This window comes from Elephas maximus, chromosome X (assembly GCF_024166365.1).
Source record: "Elephas maximus indicus isolate mEleMax1 chromosome X, mEleMax1 primary haplotype, whole genome shotgun sequence".
In the NCBI taxonomy this organism is placed as follows: domain Eukaryota; kingdom Metazoa; phylum Chordata; class Mammalia; order Proboscidea; family Elephantidae; genus Elephas; species Elephas maximus.
The window spans coordinates 86,219,711-86,244,720 of NC_064846.1; the positions used below are offsets into that span (position 1 = coordinate 86,219,711).

The 25,010-nt window shown below is 36.2% G+C and overlaps 1 protein-coding gene across 2 annotated transcripts in view; it reads left to right on the plus strand.

The window, feature by feature from the left end:
• The first annotated feature begins 604 nt into the window (after nt 1–604).
• BRWD3 (bromodomain and WD repeat domain containing 3) overlaps nt 605–25,010 on the plus strand; it is a 129,253-nt gene continuing 104,847 nt past the window's right edge. For both annotated transcript variants that reach the window (XR_007515816.1, XM_049871964.1), the window contains exons 1-6: nt 605–847; nt 975–1,033; nt 1,236–1,265; nt 1,682–1,741; nt 13,128–13,278; nt 15,194–15,292. Coding sequence is in view for 1 of the 2 variants with exons in the window: in XM_049871964.1 (XP_049727921.1) it covers nt 817–847; nt 975–1,033; nt 1,236–1,265; nt 1,682–1,741; nt 13,128–13,278; nt 15,194–15,292 (430 nt within the window). In the remaining variant the exon portion in view is untranslated. The remainder of the gene's footprint in view (nt 848–974; nt 1,034–1,235; nt 1,266–1,681; nt 1,742–13,127; nt 13,279–15,193; nt 15,293–25,010) is intronic.

Below are 25,010 nucleotides of genomic sequence, written 5' to 3' on the forward strand. Positions count from 1 at the left end.
GCAATGTTCAGCCGAATTGGTGGACATTTTTACAACTAGTCTTTAACAGTATGAGACCCGTGCTCTGGTTTGGTAAGGTATTTTCATTTGAGTACAAAAATCAATCTAAAGAGAAACAAGTGGCAACGAAATAAGGGCCCCTTTTCCTCCCTCACGCACAAAACCCTTTAGCGGCTGGCCTCCTTTCCGCGGGGGTGGGAAAAGGGGAAAAAAAAACCGCTTTGGCGTTCCGAGGAAAATAACCACAGCAGCTGAACCAAGGCAGACCCTCACAAGTTCTTCAAGATCACTTCAGAAGGCAGGGTGCTCAACCGGAAAGGGCCTAACTGCCCTCACAGGAAGGGCGACTGACACGGAAGCGCGTAGAAGGAACGCCACCACAGAGTTCCTCGGCCATTGCCAGAGCGTCGGACGTCTATTAGAGCCTCCCCTTTCCTCTTCGCATCACCTAGGTAACAGCCGGCTGTCAGGGAGAGTCGGGGCCCAGCGGCCGAGGTAGCGCCCCAGGCGGCGAACAGCTAGAGCTACAGGCCCCTCTTACCATTTTAGCCCTCCCCTTTCCCCCCTCCCTCCCCCACTCAGCGACCTCGGCTCCTCCCTCCTCCTCGCTCGCTCTCTCCTTCCTCCTCCGCCTCCTCAGCTCTTGGGCTAGGATATCTATGGGTCGAAACGTGATGCGATGAATCCGGGAAAGACCGAAACTGGGACGAGGAGTACAGCGGAAGCGGCGGGACTCCTGGACATGGGGGCTTCACCACAATAGAGGCAGCCAACCCCCCGCCAGCCCCTCCGGAGCGAAGCCCCCTCGGGAAAAGGATGGCGGCGGCCCCTACCCAGATCGAAGCCGGTGGGTAGCTGTGTCCGTGGGCTAAGGAGATGGGGGCTTAGCGTGAGGGCTGTCAGTTTCTTTTTAAAACGCTACTATTTCTCTTCTTTGCCTCCCTCTCAACCTCTTTTTCCCCCTTCTTCTTCAGAGCTGTATTACCTGATCGCTAGGTTCTTGCAGTCCGGACCCTGCAACAAATCCGCTCAGGTGAGGGAAGAAGGAGAGCCGGGAGTCGTGGGGAATGGTATCAATGGGGAAATCGAGGCAGCTGGGTGAGCGGTTCTGCTGAGGGTGAGGGAGAGGCCGGCCTTGACTAGTCCTACCGTCTGTGGCTGCGTTCGAAGTCGGGAGGGAGGAACGTGTTGATGGCCCGAGCTGCTCCTCATATCCGTGTTTCCCTTTTGCTTAGGTGCTAGTGCAGGAGCTCGAGGAGCATCAGGTACGGAGCCCCTTCGGGAAGGGGTGGGGAGGGTTGGGGTGAGACTGGAGGAAGGGGAGGGCAAGTTAGGGACGGAAGGCAGGGGCCGACAGGGGGAGGTTTAGATCTGGGCACCAATAGCTGTTGTCATGGGGTGAACCGGCTTCTTCCCTCAAAAGGGGTGGACTACGCTGGGGTCCTAACTTGCCCACTCTTTATGGCTGTGGGAGATGGTTTTTTAGCGTTTCCTTCTACTTAACCGCCCCCTCCCCCTCCCCCTACAGTTGTCTAGCTCCGAGGCTATAGCTGTCGGGCCAAGGGAAATATAGACGCAATCGACTCGATGACAGGGACCCAAGCTGGGTTGGGTTGATGGGGAGTGGAGGCTTCGCCTTTATCGTTTGTCCCCCCCCCCTTTCTTTTCCTCCGGCCCCCAGCTGATTCCGCGGCGCTTAGACTGGGAGGGGAAAGAGCACCGGAGAAGCTTTGAGGATCTGGTGAGTTAACTTTTCATTTCAACTTAACCCAACTCTTTCTCCACTCCTTGCCCACCTTTTCCCCCCAATCCGCCCCGGACCTCACTGCCTACGCGGCTCTAGAGCTCTGTGCCTAGCCAAAGATCGACCGCCCCTTCCCCCCTCCCTGCGAGGTAGAGAAAGGGTACCTTGCCCTCCCCTTGGCCTAGCTTGTTTCCACCCTAAAACTTTGAAGAATGCGAGTTGGTTGTCAGAGGTGCCGTACTGTGGCTTATGAATTTGTTACAAACATCGGAGAAAGCCTATTGTAGGGGAAAAAGGAAAGAAACCGGGGGTTATCTTGGGGCACGTACCAAGGACTGACGCTGGCCAATGACAGCGTGGGTAACAGCCCAGAGTTCCGGATTAGTGGAAGAAAACTGGTTTCTGGTTGGTCATGGCTTGAAATACGGGAACTGAGCCAGGCTGTTTTAGGGGGTGGGGTGGGGTGGGGTGGGGTGGGGGGAGCGGGGTAGGAGGCTCAAGAGGGGAGTTGAAGGACCCGGGGTTGGGAAAAAACGACATAATTAAAAATAATAAGGACCATCGAGCGAATTCCAAATTTTGCCGGTTTTGGATTATCGACTACCGAATAAAAGCAAAATCTTTGTTTATCTCGTGTCTTAGAAAATAGCTAATCAAATCATTGGTAAATCACATCGTGCAGATAAATTTTCACTAAATAAAAACTATGAAAATAAAATTAGTGGAACACGATTTTGGGTTTATAAGGAGAAAACAATGGTCATATTTTAAAACAATATACTTTAGTAAAGGACCAAATGCATTGGATTGACTTGTTTTTCCTGCAAATTCGTGGTAGAAATGCACCTTCTGTTCAACATTGACACAAAAAACGGTGATCATTTTTGTTTTTATTTTTTTGGATTCTCTTGTATTAGGCACTGGCACAGTGAATAGGAGGGAAATGAAAGGAGAAAGGGGTGATGTTAGCAAAATCTGGATTCAGCTGTCTTCAAATAGGATCTTAATAGAGGAAAGTAGGACAAAGTTAAAGAAAGTTGGAGGCGGTATGGTAGACTGCAAATATCAATAAAATGATTTAAAATGTCCTTGCAGTGGGATATTATCTAAATTACTTTGGTGGTTTTTTTTTGTTGTTGTGTATATCTCTTTGTATTAAGTTTCAATAATGAGGTCATGGTAATTATTAACGAATCTACTGACTAAATATTTTTCTTATTTTTGCAAATCACAGGAAATGTTATAATAATTGTGATATAGGATAAACTTGACAGTCTATACTATTAATGGTAAAATTTACTTGGATAAAATCTATTTTTGAAAAATAGCATGTTTTACCAGTTTAATTTGTAGACCAGACTTTTTGTTGGATTTAAGTCTCGGCAAAAAAAAAAAAAAAAAGGCAAAAACAACAGTGCCTACCAGTGTTTTAAAGCTTTGTCTCTAATATGGTTTTGAAGATAAATACACTTTTATGTTGAAGTATACTGAAAATGTTTTTGTTTGTACTTGTCCCTCTCACAGACTACATATGTCTCCAGACAGGACATTTTAAGCAATTGGTAGGAGACTTAAAATAAAAAAGCTTTTTTAAAACTAACTTGACAGTGATTAAAAAAAATGAATATCAAGATAATTAAAAATAGTTCTCACCACAAAACACCTAGTTCACTAAACTTTTCCTTATATTGTATAGGCATATTTTTACGTAGTTGTAATCAATGTTCATTTAATGTTCTGTATTTTAACACTTACGTATACTTACCTGTATATTTGAATAGTCGTTATTTTAATGGTATTAAAAAATCAGTTGTATTTGAACTCAGCCTTCAGTTGAGCATTTGGATTACTTCCCAGTGTTTCACTAATATTTCTGCATAGTTACATGATCTTTTTTTTTTTTCCTTTGTTTGAATTTTTTCCTTCGGCTCTATTCCCTAAAGTGGCATTGTCAGGTCAAAGGATCTCATCAGTTTTATAGCTCTTGTCATATATTGTAAGGTTGCTCTCTAGAAAGTTGTACTAATTTATAATGTTACCATCTAGTACCTAGTGTGAGTTTTTTTAAAAAAGTATTTTTGATCTTTCTTTTGGTGGACTTATTAGGCGAGAATACCCCTACTTGATTTAATTAGCTTTTTCACCATTATTAGTGAGGCTGATCTTTAACCAGTTTTTTTTTTAATAGTTGTTAATTCATTTCTGTATCCTTACATATCCTCTCTTTTGGGTCTCTGGTTGCTCAGTGGTTAAGAGCCATAACTGCTAACCAACCAAAAGAAGATCAGCTGCTAACCCAAAAGGTTGGCAGTTCAAATCCACCAGCTGCCCCTTGGAAACTCTATGGGGTGGTTCTGTTCTGTCTTGTGGGATGGCTATGAGTCATAATCTACTCCAGAGCAATGGGTTTTATCTTCCACTTTAATCTTTTTATTTATTATTTCTTTCCTTTTTCTTTTTATATTCCTTTATGTAAAAAATTAATTTTTTGTATACACAGAATTCTGTTGTTTGAATACTACAATTGAGATAAGTAGTATACCTTTTGTTTTTAATTTTTATTTTGTACACTTCGGTTTTTATTTTTCCACACTAGTATCCAGTTTTTCTAGGGATATTCTTTTTCATAACATGGCCTTTTAAGTCAAATGTCTGTTCTCTACCTATAGATTTCTATGTAAGGGAAGGAGGGGCAGGGTTGGATGAGAATTTGAACAGAAGGAAAAGAAGTGTAGTTTCTGAGAACTGAGTATGCGGTGTTAGATTGATTGCTTGATTCATCAGGTAAATTGTTGATTAAAATTATTGCACATCTGACCTCTGATTTCGAGTGTCTTCATTATGGGACAGATGAATTTTTTTCTTTGGGTAGGATTTTTTAAATTGTTATTAGAACAATGAATTTATACATTGTGATCTTTAACTGCGCGTTCTGGATCAAAATTTAGGGCAAAGTATTAATAAATAGTATAATCTTGATTTATCTGGTAGGTTAAAGTATATAGCAGTACTTCAGACTCAAGGTGTTCTGGGGTAAAAAGAAGAATACAAATGCATAATGAAGCAGTAAAGAAGTAACAAGGATGGAGTTGAACAGTGGTGTTTCTGCACATTTGGGGAAAAAAATCCTGCCTTTCTGTCCATACGTAAATTTTCCTCTGATTTGAATTGATTATGTGTACTGCTTAATTTCATTTATCCAGAAGAATATTAAGGTAATGATAAATTGGATTTCTTCCACATGTCATAATTAGTTTTACATATTCTAGAAGTCCCCATTTTTCTTTCTTAAATGGTCACCTGATTTAGTGCTTTACTTACAATTTGAAGCATAAGGGAAGGTGCTTTTTTTTGTTAAAGCTACTGACAGGCAAGTATTGACATCCATATCTGAAGTGCTTTTAAAAAAAATGTAGGTCTGTAACATGAAATATTCGTCAGTGTATGTTGAACTGTAAGGTTCTTGAATATGGCTTTTCAAAATAAACCTTTCTTAAATTAGTTTTCAGAATTTTAAGTAATGATACAGGGAGAATTTTGAAGTTGTGATTCTTTTTGAAGTTTGATTTGACATTTTTATTTTCTGCTTCCTAGTTGACTGTTATTGACAACATAATAGAATTAGATTTGCTTGTTGCAAATCATTTTAAGGTGGATAATTTAAATAAATACAGATGTCCTTTCATTTGTGGTGACCTTATTGAATTGTTGGCTATTTTATTGCTTCCTCCTTGGAGCTTTATTGGGGCAACAAAGTAATCAGGGGTGTGTGTGTGTTTGTGTGTATGCACATGTGTGTTTAAATGAACAGTTTTTTGTTACTATATATATTTTATATTTTGAAATGGTGACTTGGAAACTTTTTTTAAAGGCACATTTTAAGATTTTTGAGTCATTTTAGGGGATCATTAAAATGCTTAAATCCTTAAAGTGCCAAGCCAGAGGCATAATTATCTTTAGGTATGGTAAATATTTTTACATTTATTCTGCATTTTTCATCCATAGATTTGAATGCATCAGTTAGTGCTACATTTGGAGTGACATAGATTGTATTTGAAGCAATTTTATGTTATTTGTTTTTAAAAACTTTAATACAGATTGTATGTTCACTTCCGTTTTTAAAAAGAATACGTACATCTATAACACATGCAGAACTTGCATCTGCATATAACATGTTTAGACATGTTTTCACATTTTCTCATTTGATTCTCACCAACTACTTGAAAACACTGTATTTGAATTCCAGGAATAGCTGTCTTATTACTAGTGATAGCTTAAACTGGACATGTTATCAGGAGGGAACAGTCCCTGGAGAAGGATGTCATGTTTGGTAAAATAGAGGGTCAGTAAAAAGATGAAGACCCTCAATGAGATGGATTGACAGTGGCTGCAACAATGGGCTCAAACATAATGATGATCATGAGAATGGCATGGACCAGGCAGTGTTTCGTTCTGTTGTGCATGGGGTTGCTATGAGTTGAACTGACTTGACGGCACCTAACAATAATAGCTTAAACTGTCTATTAGAACAGAATGATTTTGGAGTGTTGGTCGCATAGTTACTGCATCTCTAAGTTTAGAAGCAGTTTAAGCATGTGTGATTTATTAACTGCCATATGGACAAACAGCCATAGTTAGGAAGACTGCATCCTGGGAAACAAAAAAGCATGTGTTGTTCAACCCCAATGCAGTGTAGAGTGAATTCAGTGCTAGTTTATAGATATTATGACAGTTATCAATGTCTAGAGACCAGTATTCCTGACTACTGACTTGCATGAGCCATGGTTATAATCTTCCTTTCTGTAATATGTTGGTTTCAGCTATTTGTCTGGATTAATCCTTGGCTTCCCTCCCCTCCACCCCCCCCAAGACACCTGGACTCTATCTATGCTTTCAGTGATTAAAATCATTTTGGAAATTTGTCATTAGTCATAGGAAAACTGGCATCTCAGTTCAAATGAGATGACATGAAAGTGAAGAGAGTTGTTATTAGGGAGTAAGAGTTTGAATTGGGTGAATTTTTCTTAACAAAATGTTATCCTGCAAGCAAGCATCTTTGTCATATTTGGATATTATTTGTTTTTTTGGGTGGGGGGAGTTGGTTTTTTTTTTTTTAATTGATGTTGATTACTTGATTGATAAACTTCTTTTGCAGGGAACAAAATAGTAATTTAAAGGCAATTTAGTGTTTGTGTCATATTATAGAGATGTCCTTGTTTACAATTCTCACAATGAGATTTTGTAGGTAATAGAAAAGACCATAAGATTTAGTTGGAAAGATAGTCTTACTTCCTGAGTAATCCTAGCTAAGTTACTTTAACCTCTGAGCTGCAATTTCTTCATTTATAAAATGGACATTCCCACATATTTTAAAAGATTTTTGTGTGGACCAAATGAGTTAAATGTGGAAGAATGCATTTTGTTAATTGTAAAATGCTGTGCAGATGGATTGGTTATTATATCTTAAAGGTAGGAGAGAGAGGCTTAATGGTTGGCATGGAAATCTAGAAAACTGTGACCCCACAATTTATATTTTCTTTGCTAGCTAATTATTGCCACCTAACTTTCCCAATGTTTTTATGAGATAAAACCAAAACCAAACCCACTGCCATCAAGTCTATTCCGACTCATAGCGACCCCATAGGAACTGCCCCATCAGGCTTCCAAGGCTGTAAATCTTTATGGAAGCAAACTGCCATATCTTTCTCCTTTGGAGAAGCTGGTAGGTTCAAACCGCTGACCTTTTGGTTAGCAGCTGAACACTTCAAACACTGGGCCACCAAGGCTCCTTTTATAAGGTAAAAAAAAAAAAAGTAAGGGGCATATAAAACAGCACTGTAAAAAAAGTATTTAAAAAGTGTCAGAATTGAACCCAAAATGAGTGTTGTGACATGCTTCTGTATTAACTCAAAAAAATCTTTTTATATCAAGAGAAGATTGTGTTATTTGCATTTTTATGAATTACATAAAAATAATTTAGGTATGATACTGGTATAGTATTCACTCTTTCAACAAGTGGGAGGTATAGTGTGAATCTTGCACATGTCTTGTTGCAAGGATCCTCAGCCCTTCTGATTGATCTTTTCTTCTCCTGAACTCATTTTCTATACATTATCGATAATTATTTTCTTGTATTTTCAATTACTTTGTTAAAGGTATTTTCTCATGCCCTTTAGTATCTATCTAAGATGGTGCTTTATAATTAGCAGGCTCTCAAATTATTATTTGTTCAATTTTTTAACTTTTGTTAGAAGTATTTCACGATAATATGTATGTGTGTATATATATATTTAGACTTATTTAATTTGCTAGCTAGTACCGAGTCTAGGTGAGTCTTCAGCCCTTGTTTCAATTTCTTCTGCCCTCAAGGTAATAGTACTTACAGTGCTTTCCTGAGACAGTGTAACCCAGAGAATAATTGAACCTAGGTAGGTTGCTCTGACTGTCTCAATCCTGGGAAAAATCTTAAAAGTAAAAAAAAAAAAAAGCTATGAACAGTGGTTACATTTTCAAAGGAAAGTGACAGAAAGTCTTAACACTTGCTAACCCAGTGGTATGACTAGAAAAGAAAGGCCTGCCAGCTTTCTTTCCTTTTCTGCCTAGTTCTCTCTTCTTTTTTAAAAAATTCAGCCATCATTAAAACCCAGCACCTGAATTATAAAAATGTAATATCAGATTATTGTAGAATTTTATATATTACTAAAAAGCAATATTCTAGAAATAAAAATATGAAAATAAGTTACTGTTATTTTTGTTTTCTTGTGTTTTTTTTTTTGTAGAAGTGTGTGTTGTTTTTTTTCCCCCTTGGAATCCTATTATACTCTGGATAACATTTATTTTATTTTTAAACTTAAAAGGGGAGCACTTAAAGAGATCTTATGTGCTAATCACTTTGCTAAGTGCTTTTAGTGGGTGGGGTGCCTTTCTCTTTGTCTGGCATGCCCTCCCTGCCCTTTGTCTTGTAAACTACTTATCCTTCAAGTGTGAAATTGGACATGAACCCCTACCCCCAGGCAGAATTACCTATTGTACTTCTTTGCTTCCTAGCTCTCTGTACTAACCCTGGTCTCTTATAGCTTTGATTTGTTTCTGTTTACCAGTTTGTTTCCCCTCTTGGGACTTTTGGTTTCCACAGGGCAAGTTTCATCTTTTCACTGCATGCCTATACTTTAAATATCTTAATGAATGAATAAATGAATGATTTTGTTTTTTGTCCTAACCAAATCAAATGAGGGTGGTTATCATTACCCGTGTTTTACAGGTGCGGAAGCTCAGGCTCAGAGAGATCAAGTAACTTTGCAGGAAGTCACCTAAGTAGGGTCTGGGGATGCTGGGAAGATTCAAATCTAAGCCTTTCTATTTTATCACAACTGCCCGTAAAGAGTAACAGCTAGTAAATTTTAGAGCCTGAAAAATTCAGGCTGTCAGACTTTTAAAGTTCCTCTGGTTGTCTCTATACTGTACTACAGTTATGTTGATATATTTAAAGCCTTGCTATGTTTTTCAAAATCTGTTTTGTTTTCTATACCTAAACATCAAACAAACAAACAAAAAATTTGTGACTAATTTTTGTGTGTTGCCTCTCCAGACCCCCCCCCCATTAAATTAAAAGCCTGAGACAAAAATCTGTGTTGTATTTTACTTCTGTGGTCATGTTCCAAACACACATTAACACTGTTACATTTGGGTTATTTGTTATATGTGGTTGTCTAACACTATTATTTCTAAAAGCCAGGGTAGAAATGATATCATTACCATCTGAAAATTAGTATTTTGAATGCAATCCTAGTGCAGGCCTGGCCTCTTGAGGTGGGGTCCTTTTGCAATTTACTCAGTGCCCAGCTGTATTCTTTTTAACTAATTATCATGAGTAGTATCATCACAGTGAACTCTGGTCTTCCCAGTTGTAATGATTCTAAAGTGTGGTAATTCAGTTGTAAGATTTGCTCTTTACATCAGCCAGTTTTCCTACCAAGAATACGTGAATCTAGGTTTCACTTACTTTCTTTCAGTTTATTCAGATTTATAGTTTTCATCTCTTCACAGCCTTTATATTATCTCTATCTTTATAATTATTGAACTGTCTTAATAAGGCAATAGTAGAAAGAGCAGTGAGCAAGGAGACCCAGGTTCTTGTCCCCTCACTGTGACAATTGGAAAAGGCACTTCACTTCCTAGACATGTTTTTTCTTCTGTAAAATGTGCAGTTACATTGAGTTTAAGGATTCTTCCAAATCAAAGGTTCTATAATTTAACTCTTTGGAACAGTTTTATAGAATAACACAGAAGTTGGTATTATACTCTTGAACTTTATTTTTAGAGAATGCTTTTCTTCTGCAGATCTCAAAAAAAAAAAAAAAAAAAAAAGCACTTGTTAAATGTTACTTGTTGGCCATTATATTCCAGAGAGAGGAACGTGTGATTAAATAACTTTTCCTTGCCCTGCATGACACCCTAACTTAGAAGAATTAAAATTAGAATGATGAGCTTTAATTGAAAACAGTGGTTTTTACAATATTAAACCATGTATTTTAATAGAGCATTTTAGAAGATATACTTTTATATTTTATTGTGTATTACATTATATTTATGTATAATTTGTTAGAATTATAAAAAATTTGAAAAAAGTAAGAATTCTTTTGTTAGAAAAGCACCTTTAAAAAATTTCAGCTTTAATAAAAAAAAAAAAAGCTAACATTAATTTAAGGAAACGTTACTTACAACTTCTAAGTCCTAAAGTTTGATGTGGAGGAACCTGTCAATGTTTAAAGGAGAGACTATCATTTTCACTGTTATTGCCATTATGTTGGTAGAATTTATGTTTATTTACATTTCTCTAGTACTGTTTTACAGTCAAATTTTTACTGATTTTAGAGAAATTGGCTTTTTAATGGGACTGGTTAGAAATTGAACAGTATTCTGTTGTGTAGGGTAGAAATCAAATTCATGAAATTGATTTACTAATTTATAATACAGCTCTTCAAGGGGGAGAATTTAGGAGTAGATAAGCCTTATTTTAATTTCTAAATATACAGACTGATTTATAAACATTAATGTTTTTGAATTATTACTTAGGAATTGATGAAAAAATTTATATAATTAGCTGAAAATCAAACATCATTGTCTATAAAATCAAGTAGCCAGCAGTCTTAAGATCTAAGTTTAAGATATAGTTCTGACAGATTTTCTATGTAGGGTAATTCTAAAAGTTCTAAAGATATAACTTGCTAGATACATTACTGTTTCTGGGGTAGTTAAGTTTTTTGTAGGAGCCCTGGTTGCACAGTGGTTAAGTGCTTGGCTGCTAACCAGAAGGTTGAAGTTTTGAACCCACTAGCCACTCTGCAGGAGAAAGATGTGGCAGTCTGCTTCCATAAATATTTATAGCCTGAGAAACCCTTTGGAGCAGTTCCACAGTCCTATAGGGTCGCTCTGAGTTGGAATAGACTGGAAGGCAAAGGGTTAGTTTTTTATAGCAAGGGAATAACTCTTGAGTTAGTCGTAGGATGAAGCATAGAGAGTTAATGAAAAAGAAAATTGTTAGTAAAGATATCCACTACCACCCTATGTAAAGCCCTTATATAGCATGTATTTACTTGATGAAAAGTAATGGCTGATATCAGAAGCCCAGTTTATGTAGGACAGTGTTGGAAACAAAAAGGCGTGTTATTATAAGATGCTAATATGCTTAATATGCAGTACTTTAAGGCTTTTTCCTTTAAGATCTAAATATTTAAGTATATTATCTACATTTGCATGTAGGCATATTTAGGAAATGAGCCTAGTATGGAGTGTATAAATTGTAAACTAGAATTTTAGGTTATCAGTGTCTGTAGAAAATGTGAAACGTTTTTTGGATTGAACGAATCATCAGCTGCTTTGACTTTGGTATTACCTATGTATTTTATCAAAACGCAATTTTATGTAGTTATTTGCTTAGAAAACAAAACTAAATATGTAAGAAATAATTGAAAGAATTTATTTAATCTTTTCGTCTCAATCTAGAAGCTAAACTTTATAGATGTAAATCTAAAGTAATCAGGTTAAGTTACCATTTTCCTGAGCATTATGGCAGTTGTCCCGGCCCCAGTTATTTTGGTAGTTCAAAATTGGTTTTTGCAGGAGCTTACAAAAGAGAATTGGCAGGAAGTAATTTTTTACAAATAATAAATAATCACAGTAGAATCACTTTTTTCCAAAATGTTGAATACATGTTGGTTTGTAGTTCTTCAACCTGTGTTCCCTAAGGAAACAAACAGGCACCTTGCTCTGAGAATCTTAAGATTTTTCCTCCGAATTCATATGATAGATAGCATTGCTTATAGTTAGGTTTCACTTTGATATTTATTCACCCATTGATCCATTCAACAAATATTTGAGCACCTACTTTATATCAGGCACTTTTCTGGGTGTTAGGCATACATCAGTAAAGGAAGCACACTTCTCTCATGGTGATCTATCTGTAGGGATGATTTACAAAATTATTCTTTGGTCTTGTAGTGTTTTTCTTGACATGGGGGTAATATGTAGATGTGTATCCTATGTGATGGTAGACATAGTTATATTTTACTGTAGCACTTATAAAAATTGGTAGTGTAGCCAGAAGTAGATTTCAGGACCTTATGTTAAGATGTAGATGTACATAAATGTTCTGTTTATCTAAGGATTTTGAGAATATTCTAGTTTTTTCTGTTTACTGTTTTAATAATTAGGTATTTGTAATGCATACCAGGAATTTGAACATTAGCTTAGAAAAAAAATGGGAAAACAGATTTTTGTTATTGTGTTATTCTTATCGGTATCCCATCTCCAGAAATTCCTTAAAAGGAGTTCATGTTACCGTGGATTTTGGCTACATAGCTCAGTTGTTCAGAGCATGATTTTACAAAATCATTACAAAATCATTAATTTGACACACTTTTGGAGAACAGTTAACTTTTACAGGAAAAAAATCTGCTTCGTTGTGCAGATGTATACTGTTTAGTCTTAAGAAGGCTTGCTTGAGAGTTTGGTGCAAGTAATAATACCTTTCATTTGCATTCTTATCATTTATGTAGAATCTAGATGTGATTCTTAAGTAGTTCATCACTACTGAATAAAAAAAATCAAGTACTCGTAGAGTTTACCCAGGACCTTTGAGTTTTTTTATGTTTTAGGCATGTTCACTTTTGCTACCTTATAACATTTACTACATGAACTTAACAGCCAAGCAAATCATTTGAGACATACAAAAGAAAGTTAGAGTGCCTTGCCATTTAAATGTTATCATATTATTTAAATGTGCTTAATTGTTGCCACAGTTTCTTGTGTTGAAGTATTAAAGTATCAAATATTTAAAGTTTTATTTTCCTGATTTCCGTATTTTTAAATTATGCTTTTTTAGGTGGCAGCCAATGCACACATTCCTCCAGACTACCTCCTTAAAATTTGTGAGCGAATTGGTCCCTTACTAGATAAGGAGATCCCTCAGAGTGTTCCTGGGGTACAGACATTACTAGGTGTCGGTCGGCAGTCTTTGTTACGGGATGCCAAAGGTAAGATTTTCACCTATTTAAAGCATAGATTATCAGAGGAAGGAGTGAAGAGCAGGATATTTTTGTGTTAAATAAATGTTTCCATGTCTTTCTAATCATTTTCTTCTAGTTTCTTTTATCTTGCTAGTCTTGTTTTTTTAGTGTGCATGTAAATTTTTAGAGGCCTAAAAGGGACTTTTTTTTTTTAAATAAAACAGTGAATATGCTAGAGGTAAACAATATAAAATCCCTTTGCAATCCTGTGGAGTAGAGATCTCAAAGACTGCCAGTCTGATTCAAAAAAAAAAAAAAAAAAAACCTATTTCCATTAAGTCAATATCAACTCATAGTGACCCTATAGGACAGAGTAGAACTGCCCCATAGGGTGTCCAAGGAACAGCTGGTAGATCCGAACTGCCGATCTTTTAGTTAGCACCCGAGCTCTTAACCATTGTTCCACCAGGGCTCCCCACTCTGATGAACCAAAAAACCAAAGCCCACTGCCATCGAGTCAATTCCGACTCATAGCGACCCTATTATAAGCACAGGGTAGAACTGCCTCATAGAGTTTCCAAGGAGCGCCTGGTGGATTTGAACCGCCAACCTCTTGGTTGGCAGCCGTAGCACTTAACCACTACAGTATAAATACTTAAAAGATTCTTTCATTCCATTATAATGCTCTTATTCTTTGAGTCCCGAGAATACCATCCTAATCACGTTTTGCTTTTTATAACAGATGAAAATTATGATATATAAAAATTTTTATAATTAAAAAATATTTAAACAAAAATATCGACCCATCCGTGACTGTTCAATCACAGCTCTTCTACTTCAGTGTTTTTCAGTCTTTTACAGATCTTTTTGCCAAAGTTTTACATGGAACTTCAATATGTAAAATATATAAAGTGGTATTTTATGAACATGAAAATGTGAAATTAGGGGTTAAGGGCGACTTTTAGAGTAATAAATACTTTAGCTCCAGCAACCAACTGATTTTTATGTTTTGTTTTCTTAGCATAGTGTTTTTTAAAATCCTAATTCACAAAGATTACATAAATGATAACAGTTCTTAAGTTTCTCATAGTTTAAGGAAATTTTTCAATTCAACTAATTTGGAACATTTGAAGGGAGTTAGAGTAGAGTATTTTTGTTTTAAAGCCAACTTACTAAGAATAATTAATATTTGCTTGAATTCTTTGACATAAAAGTCAGGCAAAAAGCACTCGAAACTATTTATAGTCAAGTATTATCTGATAAGGGAACCCTGGTGGCACAGTGGTTAAAGCACTGAGCTTCTAACTGACAGGTTGGCAGTTCGAACCTACCAGTTGCTCCATGGGAGAAAGATGTGGCAGTCTGCTTCCAAAAGATTACAACCCTGGGAGCCCTGTGGGATAGTTCTACTCTGTCCTTCAGGGTTGCTATGAGTCAGAATCGACTCAGTGGCAATGGGTTTGGTTTGGTTATCATCAGATACGCAGTATTATTACCTATAATGGCACAGTTAGCAGGTACCACATAACATGAACACGCATCAAGTATAACTGGGCCTGAATTTTGCCTGACTGACACACTTGTCTTTGCTTATATAGTTTTATATGAGTGGCTATGTATAAGCCTGAAAATCAAGGAGGACCGATGCAAATGTAAAACCTTATATAATCAGTGATATATTTACCTAAGTTTCAATTATATGCATAATAAAAGCTTGGAGGTCAGCACAGAAATAAAATAAAATATCTTGGTGATATCTTGTGGATACCAGTCATAATTTGGTTTCTAACATGTTTAAATATATGCACGTTATTTTTATTGTGGTTCTAATAGTTAAAAATATTTCAACAAGTGAAATTTGAATCAACCATTTGCCTCTGAAGCACAGTTTTAAAAAAAACCCTGCTCTATTCTTTGACTAACTTGTGATGTTTTTGTATAGACTGTAAGAGTACACTATGGAATGGGTCTGCTTTTGCAGCTCTACATAGAGGCAGACCTCCAGAACTACCTGTAAATTATGTGAAACCTCCAAATGTGGGTAAGTAGTATTCATGTGAGTTATAAACATATTCTTGATTCATTTCTTCTTAAACTCACTAGAAATCAAAAATAGGTACCAGAATTCAATTTGAAGTATAAATTTCTTACATTATTTGGGAGTTTCGTGGTTGGTCCTGATTTTTAAAGCATTTTTACTTAAAGCAAATATAATCATGGTTTTGTAAAATGTGGCCTTTATTTCTTTCACTTTTCATTTCTTTCTTAGCAGAAGCATTTCCTTTTTTATATAGTGCAGGTGTTTTTAACTGTATGGATATCTGTTTACAACTCTGTGTGCTGCGCTTCCCAGAGATTTTACAGGAAACTACGTAAAGATAGCTTTCGGAAGGAAATAAAAGTATATTCTGCTTATATCTGTTGCTAAGCTTATAATGATATTTATACATTTTATATGTCTTTAAAACAAAAAGTCCCTTCCTAGTTCTAGTTTACTGAAACTCACATGTCACGTTCATATTTTTGGGGGGGACATCTCTGGCCAGACCATTATTAAAAAATACTAGTAGTGGTTCTCAAGGAGATCAAGCTATAAAACCATTTTTTACTGAAGTTAGTTCTTAACAAAGTATGTGCAAAACCAAGCTGCTGGATAAGTAACTGCCATTCTGCTTTCCTATTTTCTTACTCTAAAAAATTATATAATTTTGTATAGGGCCTAGAAAGTATGCCTTAAATTTTGCAGGGGATAAATTTCAAATTGGTAAATGATCTTTTTTTTTCTTCTTGTAAGAATACTCATTTACACAATAAGCTTATAGAATGTACTTACCCCCAGAGAATAAATAGAGGATAGAAATGATTTTAAAAGACATTTAGAGAGGATCATTGATTAAAAATACCCAAAGGTTATTAAGGGAAATTGGATACTTTGAAGTATATAGCTGACCATACTCTTACATAGTCTGGATGTTACTAGGCAAAGTAGTCAGCTAGATTGGGTCTAATTGGTTGTTTTTTCCTTATTTTTGAATTTTGAGAGTTCTTCATGTATTCTGGATACAAGTACTTCATCAGATGTGCTTGCAAATATTTCCTCCCAGTCTGCAGGTTTTCTTTTCATTTCCTTAACAGTGTCTTTCGAAGAACAAAATTTTTTTATTATCTCCAGTTTATAAATTTTGTCTTAAAGTTTGTTTTTTGTGTCCTATGTAAGAACTCTTTGCCTCATTCAAGGTCACAAAAATTTTCTCCTATATTCTAAAAGTTTCATAGTTTTATGTTTTACATTTACATAGATCTTTGATCTGTTTTAAGTTAATTTTTGTTTAAGGTGTAAGGTTTATGTTTAGTTCATATTTTTGCATATGGATATTTAATTGTTCCAGCACCATTTGCTGAAAAGGCTAGCATTTCCCCACTGAATTACCTTGTCACATTTGCTGTAAATCTATTGCCCGTATGTGTGAGTCTATTTCTGGATTCTCAGCTATGTGAATCATCCAACTTTTCTCTCATTTTTTCAAAATTCTTTTGGCTTTTCTGTGTCCTTAGCATTTGCATATAAATTCTAGAATCAGCTTCTCAATTTCTACCAGCGAAAACTTGCTTTTTTTTTTTTTTTGCCAGGGATTGCATTGAATCTGTAGGTTAATTTGAGAAGAATTGACATCTTAACAACATTGAGCCTTCTAATCCAGAAACATAGTGTATCTCTCCATTTCTTTAGGTCTTCTTTATTTTCTCACAGCAGCGTTTTAAAATTTTCAGTCTATAGGTCTTGACCATCTATCATGAAAATTTTTCCTAAGAATTTCATGCTTTTTTATGCTATTTTAGGTTGTATTTTTTTTTTAAATCTCAGTTTCTAGTTGTCCTTTCCTACTAAATAGAAACATAATTGGTTTTTTGTATTTTGACCTTTCTAAATTCACTTACTAGATCTAGTAGCTTTTTTTTTTTTTAGGTTGTTTGGGATTTTCTACACAGATAACCATGTCATTTGCAAATAAGGGCAATTTACTTTTTCCTTTTCAGTCTGGTTAGCTTTATATAATTCTTTTTCTTGCGTTGCTAAACTGGCTAGTACCTATAATACAGTGGTGAATAGAAGTGGTGATATAGGCATTCTTGCCTTGTTACTGATCTTTGGGTGGAATGCAGGCACTTTTTCACCATTAAGTATGACCACAGATGGCCTTTATCAGTTCAAGGATGTTTCCTACTATTCTTACTTTGCATAGAATTTTAATCGTAAATAAATATGTCCCTGTTACCTTTTAATTTGTCCAGTATGTTTGGAATTACACCAGTAATTTCTTGGGGCTCATTTTAATGGAATTTTATGTAAAATGGTGCTATCCAATAGAACTTTCTGTAATGATGGAGATGTTCTAGTCTGTGATTCCCAAAACAGTAGCCACTAGCCACATGTGCGTATTGCAACTGAGGAACCAAATTTTTAACCTTATTTAATTTTAAATAATTTGAAATTCAGCAACCACATGTGAATAGTGGCTATTGTATTGGATAGCACAAATTTAGAACAATACACTGATAAGCTGCTCTATGTAAAAATATGTGCATAATTTGGTAATGTATTGACATTTTTATTATTGACTAATCACTCGTTTTACAAATTTAACTTTGAATGCTGCCTGTTTTTATATTTAGAAACTACCTTTAGCTTTTCTTATTTTAGCTTTAATAACTCACTTTAGAGATCATATTGTGCACAATTCTTTCCCATCCTTTGTGTAGTTAACCAGCAATGTTATTTAGTAATTTAATGAAATGGAAGTGAGAGAGCATAGAGATGATATTTGGGAGTTAATACTCAGATTCCATTGACCAGACTACTGTAACACTTTAAATATATAGGTATTTAAGTTTACTATGGGTGAATTTCTAAATTCTTCTCAGGGCAAGGACAACAATGCCTATGATATTTATATTATTATAGCTCTAAGCTCCAGTAATGGCTATTTTATTAGCTGTATGCTTAACTAGTCAAATTGGTGTTGCATGTGTTAAAATTGAATTAGAGAAGAAAATTGAACTAAATTCAAAATGATTACCTAATACCACTCAAATACCTAATACCCATTCCAAAGAAAGGTGATCCAACAGAATGTGGAAATTATTGAACAGTATCATTAATGTCACATGCAAGTAAAATGTTGCTGAAGATCATTAAAAAACAGTTGTAGCAGTACATCGACAGAGAACTGCCAGAAATCAAGCCAGATTCAGAAGAGGACATGGAATGAGGGATATCATTGCTGATGACAGATGAATCCTGGCTGAAAGGAGAGAATACCAGAAAGATATTTATCTCTGTTTTATTAACTATACAAAGACATTTGACTGTGTGGATCATAACAAATTTTGGATAACATTGTAAAGGACGGGAATTTCCAGAACACTCAATTGTGCTCATGTGGAACCTGTACATAGATCAAGAGGCAGTCATTCGAACAGAACAAGGAGACATGATGTGGTTTAAAGTCAGGAAAGTTGTGCGTCAGGGTTGTATCCTTTCACCATACCTGTTCAATCTGTATGCCGAGCAAATAATCCAAGAAACTGGACTATGTGAAGAACAACGTTGCATAAGGATTGGAGGAAGATTCATTGACAACCTGCAATTTACAGATGACCCAGCCTTGCTTGTTGAAAGCAAAGAGGACTTGAAGCACTTACTGATGAAGGTCAAAGACTACAGCCTTCAGTATGGATTACACCTCAACGTAAAGAAAACAAAAATCCTCACAACTGGACCAAGAAGCAATATCATGATAAATGGAGAAAATTGAATTCGTCACGGATTTCGTTTTACTTGGGTCCGCAATCAACACCCATGCAGGCAGCAGTCAAGAAATCAAAGGAAGTATTGAATTGGGCAAATCTGCTACAAAAGGCCTCTTTAAAGTGTTAAAAAGCAAAGATGTCACCTTGAGGACTAAGGTGTGCCTGACCCAAGCCATGGTGTTTTCACTCATGTCATATGCATGCAAAAGCTGAAGGATGAATAAGGAAGACCAAAGAAGAGTTGGTGCATTTGAATTATGCTGTTGACAAACAATATTGAATATACCATGGGCTGCCAGAAGAATGAACAAATCTGTCTTAGAAGAAGTACAGCCAGAGAATGCTTCTTGGATGCGAGGATAGCGAGACTTCGTTTCACCTTCTTTGGGCATGTTATCAGGAGGGGCCATTCCCTGAAGAAGAATATCATGCTTGGTGTCATGGATTGGATTTTATCCCCCAAAAATATGTTCATGAATTTGGCTAGGTCATGATTCCCAGTATTGTATGGTTGATTACCATTTCGTCATCTGATGTAATTTCCCTGTGTGTTGTAAATCCTATCACTATGATGTTAGTGAGATGGATTAGCAGCAGTTATATTGATGAGATCTACAAGATTAGATAGTGTCTTAAGCCAATCTCTTTTGAGATATAAAAGAGAGAAGCGAGCAGAGAGACATGGGGACCTCATACCACCAAGAAAGCAGCACCACGAGCAGAGCACGTCCTTTGAACCCAGGATTCCTGCACCTGAGAAGTTCCTCGACCAGGGGAAGATTGATGACAAGGACCTTGCCCCAGAGTTGACAGAGAGACAAAGCTTTCCTGAGGAGCTGATACTCTAAATTTGAACTTTAAGTCTACTAGACTGTGAGAGAATAAATTTCTCTTTGTTAAAGCCAATTACTTGTGATATTTCTGTTACAGCAGTGCTAAATAACTAAGATCCTTGGTAAAGTAGAGGGTCAGTGAAAAAAGGGAAGACCCTCAATGAGATCGATTGATACAGTGGCTGCAACAGTGGGCTCAAACATAGCAATGATTGTGAGGAGGGTGCAGAACTGGGTAGTGTTTAGTTCCGTTGTACATAGGATTGCTATGAGTCTGAACTGACTTGATGGCACCTAACAACAACAATACTACTCAACGAAGTCTTGGGGCATATGTAGTTCATATTTGTAGTATTGTTTGAGATCTTGTACTGTCATCACTAAGGATTATTATTTCATAATTCTTTTAAAAATTAGCATTTGTTTTGAAAACTTTATGGTGATTACATTAGAATTTGAAATTGAAAAACGAGTCTTCTGTTTAGCTAGTTTGTCAATTCAGGAGTAATTTTAAAAGTGTTTTTCATGTCTATTTGAAATATATTTTTGTATGGTATTATCTATCATGGTAAAAGTGTCATAAATTTTCCTAATGATGGTATTCTAAACAATTTTCACAAAGCTTTCCTTAGAAATGTCAGCAGGATGGCTTGTTCATTCTAGTTTGAGACTAACGTACCTAAGGAACAAATGTACGTGCTTACTTTTCTGAACTGAGTCAAAGGCCTGATGCAGTAAGACTGTTTTTAAACCTTTTTTTTTTTAATCTTCAGTACAAGTGGCATATAGCGAAGTCCTGCAATTTACATAGTAAGCCTGTAATTTACACTGTATACCACTAAGGAGGCTTGCCTTTATTTTAAAACCAAATTAATATTATCATAAACTAATATAGCATTGATTGACTGACTTATTGGCTACTGGTTATGTGCCATAGTTAATGCCAGAATTCGTTTGGAGGTGGGAAACCACTGACATGTTAATAAGTAAATGTGAATTGAAAGATCAGTTGGCCCTGAAGTGGATTACAACTCATGGAGGCCCCACATGTTGCATATTAGAACTGTACTCCATAGGGTTTTCCAGGCTGTGACCTTTTGGATGCAGACTGTCAGGCCTGTCTTCCAGGGCACCTCTGAGTGGGTTTGAACTGCCAACCTTTGGGTTAGTAGTCGAGTGCTGAACTGTTTACATCCCCCGAACCAAAAAGCACGTTGTAGTCGAGTGGATTTCTACTCATAGCGACCCTACAGGACAGAGTAGAACTGCCGTGTTGGGTTTCTAAGGCTATAAATCCTTATGGAAGCAGACTGCCTCAGCTTTCTCCCGCAGAGCAGCTGGTAGGTTCAAACCACCGACCTTTCGGTTAGCAGCTGGACACTTAACCATAGTGTCACCAGGGCAGTGTTTTTGCCAGAGTGATTTTTTAGGCTGCTATTGTCCTCTCTGCTTACAGGAATTAATATGCTTACTGCATTTTAACTGATCAGAAGTTTGCACATGTTATTCTATTTTCTGATTAAAATTAAAAAAAAATTAATGATGTCGACTATGTGATTTTTTACAGAGAAAATATTAATCCAAGATATTTTTAGTTAGCCCTGCTTGCATATAGCTTGTTTTCTGAAAAATTCTTTATATTTAAAGATGAGAATATTGATGGTGATGAGTGTGCTGCAAGAAGTCTGATCTGTGAACAATAGTCCTTGCTACATTGAAAGAAGATAGTCTAATTTAAAGTTTTTAACTGAAAGAGGTGACTGGGTTTCTGCCAGGAATGTTTTGTTAATTGTTCCTCTCTAATTTTATGTAGTTCTGTCTCATGCATGGATCACGTTTCTGCCAGGCATTGCTTTTGGTTGCCTGCCACCCTCCACTTATCATCTTTCTCCTTTTTGTACTCACATAATTGTGCATGAAACAAGTTACCTTTAAGGCCATTATTTTTATGTATCAGGAGAAGAGCAAGGGATACCTGTACACCTGCAAGTAATTAGAACTGGAATATAAACTCAGAATTTTTTGTGTATGCCACATTGTGTGTACTCACTAAATATTCAGTGAATGGCAGCGCTATAATTGATGCCACATGGAAATTGAAACACCCCTTTTAAAGCAATTAATGTGGTTTTATATACTTCATATGAGTTTGTAGCCCCTTGTTTGTATCCACTTATGGAATCAATATTTTATTGATATTAGAATTAATAATTTTAATGTTTTTATTTAAAAGAAGGCATTTTATTATGTGGGGGCTTAATTTTCATCATGTAAAATACAATGAAAAAAGAATTTCTCTGTTTAGTCCTATCATAAACATTTTTTTTTCTTCCCTCATTATTCTTTTCGCTTTTTCTTTCAATATATACCAGAGTATTCTAAAAGAATCTTTTGGTATTTGTGCTATACATTTAACTCCAAACCTTACAGAAATGGAGCTGTATCATTCACAAAGGGAAGCTGTAATACCGTGCCATATTTGTTTAGTCAGAGGAAAAGGCAGTCTAAAACTTCTTGTGTGCAACAACCAGATCAGGGTAGTAGGTTTAGAAGAGGATAGAAAAATAAAGATTTGGTATACCTATTCCCCAATTAAATTAAGTGAACCTTGTAGAAAGTCTGAATGGAATTGGAAATGTTTCTTTGTCGTATCTCACTTAGTATTATCAGCAGTATTATCCTAGCAATAATATATTCAATGACCATGAACATCAGTAGCCTGTAGAACTTACTAGGTGTTATTTCAGTCATACTATAGACTGGTGTTGTGGGATGGGATTGGCCTCGGCCTTGAAGACTATAAAGCTTACTGTGTGTGATTAAATTTTTAGAGTTATAAATTGATCCATAGTAACGTCAAATCCATAAAAGAAATAATTCTGTTGTTTGGTGCTTTTACTGGAGTTTTCAGGTTTTATTCAAATTATTCAAATTTATTTTGCACACTTCCTGGCTTCTTTCAAGATTTTAAGATTTTACTCTACGGTAATTTGGTTATTAGAGCATTTTGGGGGAAGCCCCCAACCAAGCTTCCACAGAGAACCCTACTGAAACCAAAATAAACCCAGTGCCGTCGAGTCGATTCCGATTCCTAGCGACCCTATAGGACAGAGTAGAACTGCCCCATAGAGTTTCCAAGGAGTGCCTGGTGGATTTGAACAGCAGACCCTTTGGTTAGCAGCCGTAGGACTTAACCACTACACCACCAGGGTTTCCGAGAACCCTACTAGGCATTTTAAATCTAGAAGTGATACTGAATTTCATGAGTCACTTTCCAATGTTTTTGCCAGAGTAATTTCTTAGGCTATTATTGGCCTCTGCTTATAGGAATTAATATGCTTACTGCATTTTAACGAATCAGAAGGTTGCACACGTGCCCCCTCTATTTTCTGATTAAATTAAAAAAATAATAATGTTGACTGTGACTTTTTATAGAGGAGAAAATATTAATCCAAGATTATTTTAGTCCTGCTTACATATACCTTGTTTTCTGAAAAATTGTGGTGTATTTAAAGATGAGAATATTGATGGCAATGGGTGTGGTACAAGAAATCTGATCTACGAACAATAGCTGCCGTGTGTGTGTGTGTGTGTGTGTGTGTGTAAGTAAAGCTGTTATTTGCTGAGTTTGGTACTGTTTTGACTCTTTCTTAAGCTTTTGCTGAAAGTACCCCACTCCCTACTTCATCCTGCACCCTTCCCCGTATACCTAAGGTTTGCATTTGAGGTAGGTGTGAAGCTATGATTTGTTAGGAGTTCTAAAGGCTGCTTTATTGTTTTGAAATTAGTGGATTTAAAAAGAATTTCTTCTTAATCCTGTAGGCCTCATAAAAAACCTCATATTAGAACATTATTTGGGTACCTCTTTGTCCTTCATTCCCCTTATAAGGCTGGCCTACCAAAGTTGGGTTGAGATAATTGTTTAAAATAGCTAGACCTGCTATTTTCTAAAGCCTTATTGGTACAGGAGCATTTGTAAACTTTCTGGGTTGTTTCTGTCATCCTATCTAAAAAAAAAAAAAATCTAAAGCAGTGTTTAAAAGAAATTTTATCAAAATTTAAAATATAGGATACTCTTTTTTTTATACTCTTATTTTTTTTTTCTGTATAGCAAGTGAAATGTGGCTTCTATTGGCTATGAAGTTAATTTGACCTATGGCTAAAACAATTTAAGGTCTTAAGCAGTGAAAAGAAAATTTGCCTTCCAAAATCATTATAGAAGAATTAGAAACAATCTATTATATATACACATACATACATACAACAATGTATATATGTGTGTATATAATTTGTATTATAAAGTTTACATTTCATGACCACTGTGTATTGCACCATTAATATTAAATATAGTTGATAGGTAACATAAAATTGACTCTTTTGTATTAAAAATCAGATAATATCACCAATTTATACACTTAGTTTTTCTGGAGCTTGGTACCAAGTTGATGATAAACTCCTCTCAGCAGATACTGTATTTACCTGGATTTGGTTAAGTACAGTATCTCTTATCATTGATCAGAATATTTCTTGTAATATAAGCAGTATAATTCAGTGAGCTATTCTTGGCAGTGAAAGTCTCTTATGGTTAGGGAGTTTCTGGGGTAGAGTTAAGGCTGTCCGTCGGGCTTTTGTCAGTACTAAACTGCTGAATCTATAGGGTAATTAAAAATAATTTACACTGTGTCGTGGATTGAATTATGTCCACCCCAATAATGTGTGTATCAACTTGGTTAGGCCGTGATTTCCAGTACTGTTTGGTTGTCCTCCATTTTGTGATTGTAATTTTATGTTAAAGAGGATTAGGGTCTGATTGTAACACCCTTACCAAGTCTCATCCCTGATCCAATGTAAAGGGAGTTTTCCTGGGGCGTGGCCTGTACCACCTTTTATCTTATAAGAGATAAAAGGGAAGCAAGCAGAGAATGGGAACCTCATAACACCAAGAAAGCAGCACCAGGAGCAGAGTGAGTCCTTTGGACCCGGGGTTCCTGCGCAGAGAAGCTCCTAGTCCAGGAGAAGATTGAGGAGAAAGACCTTCCTCCAGAGCCAAAGGAGAGAGAAAGCCTTGCCCTGGAGCTGACACCCTGACTTTGGACTTCTAGCCTATTAGACTGT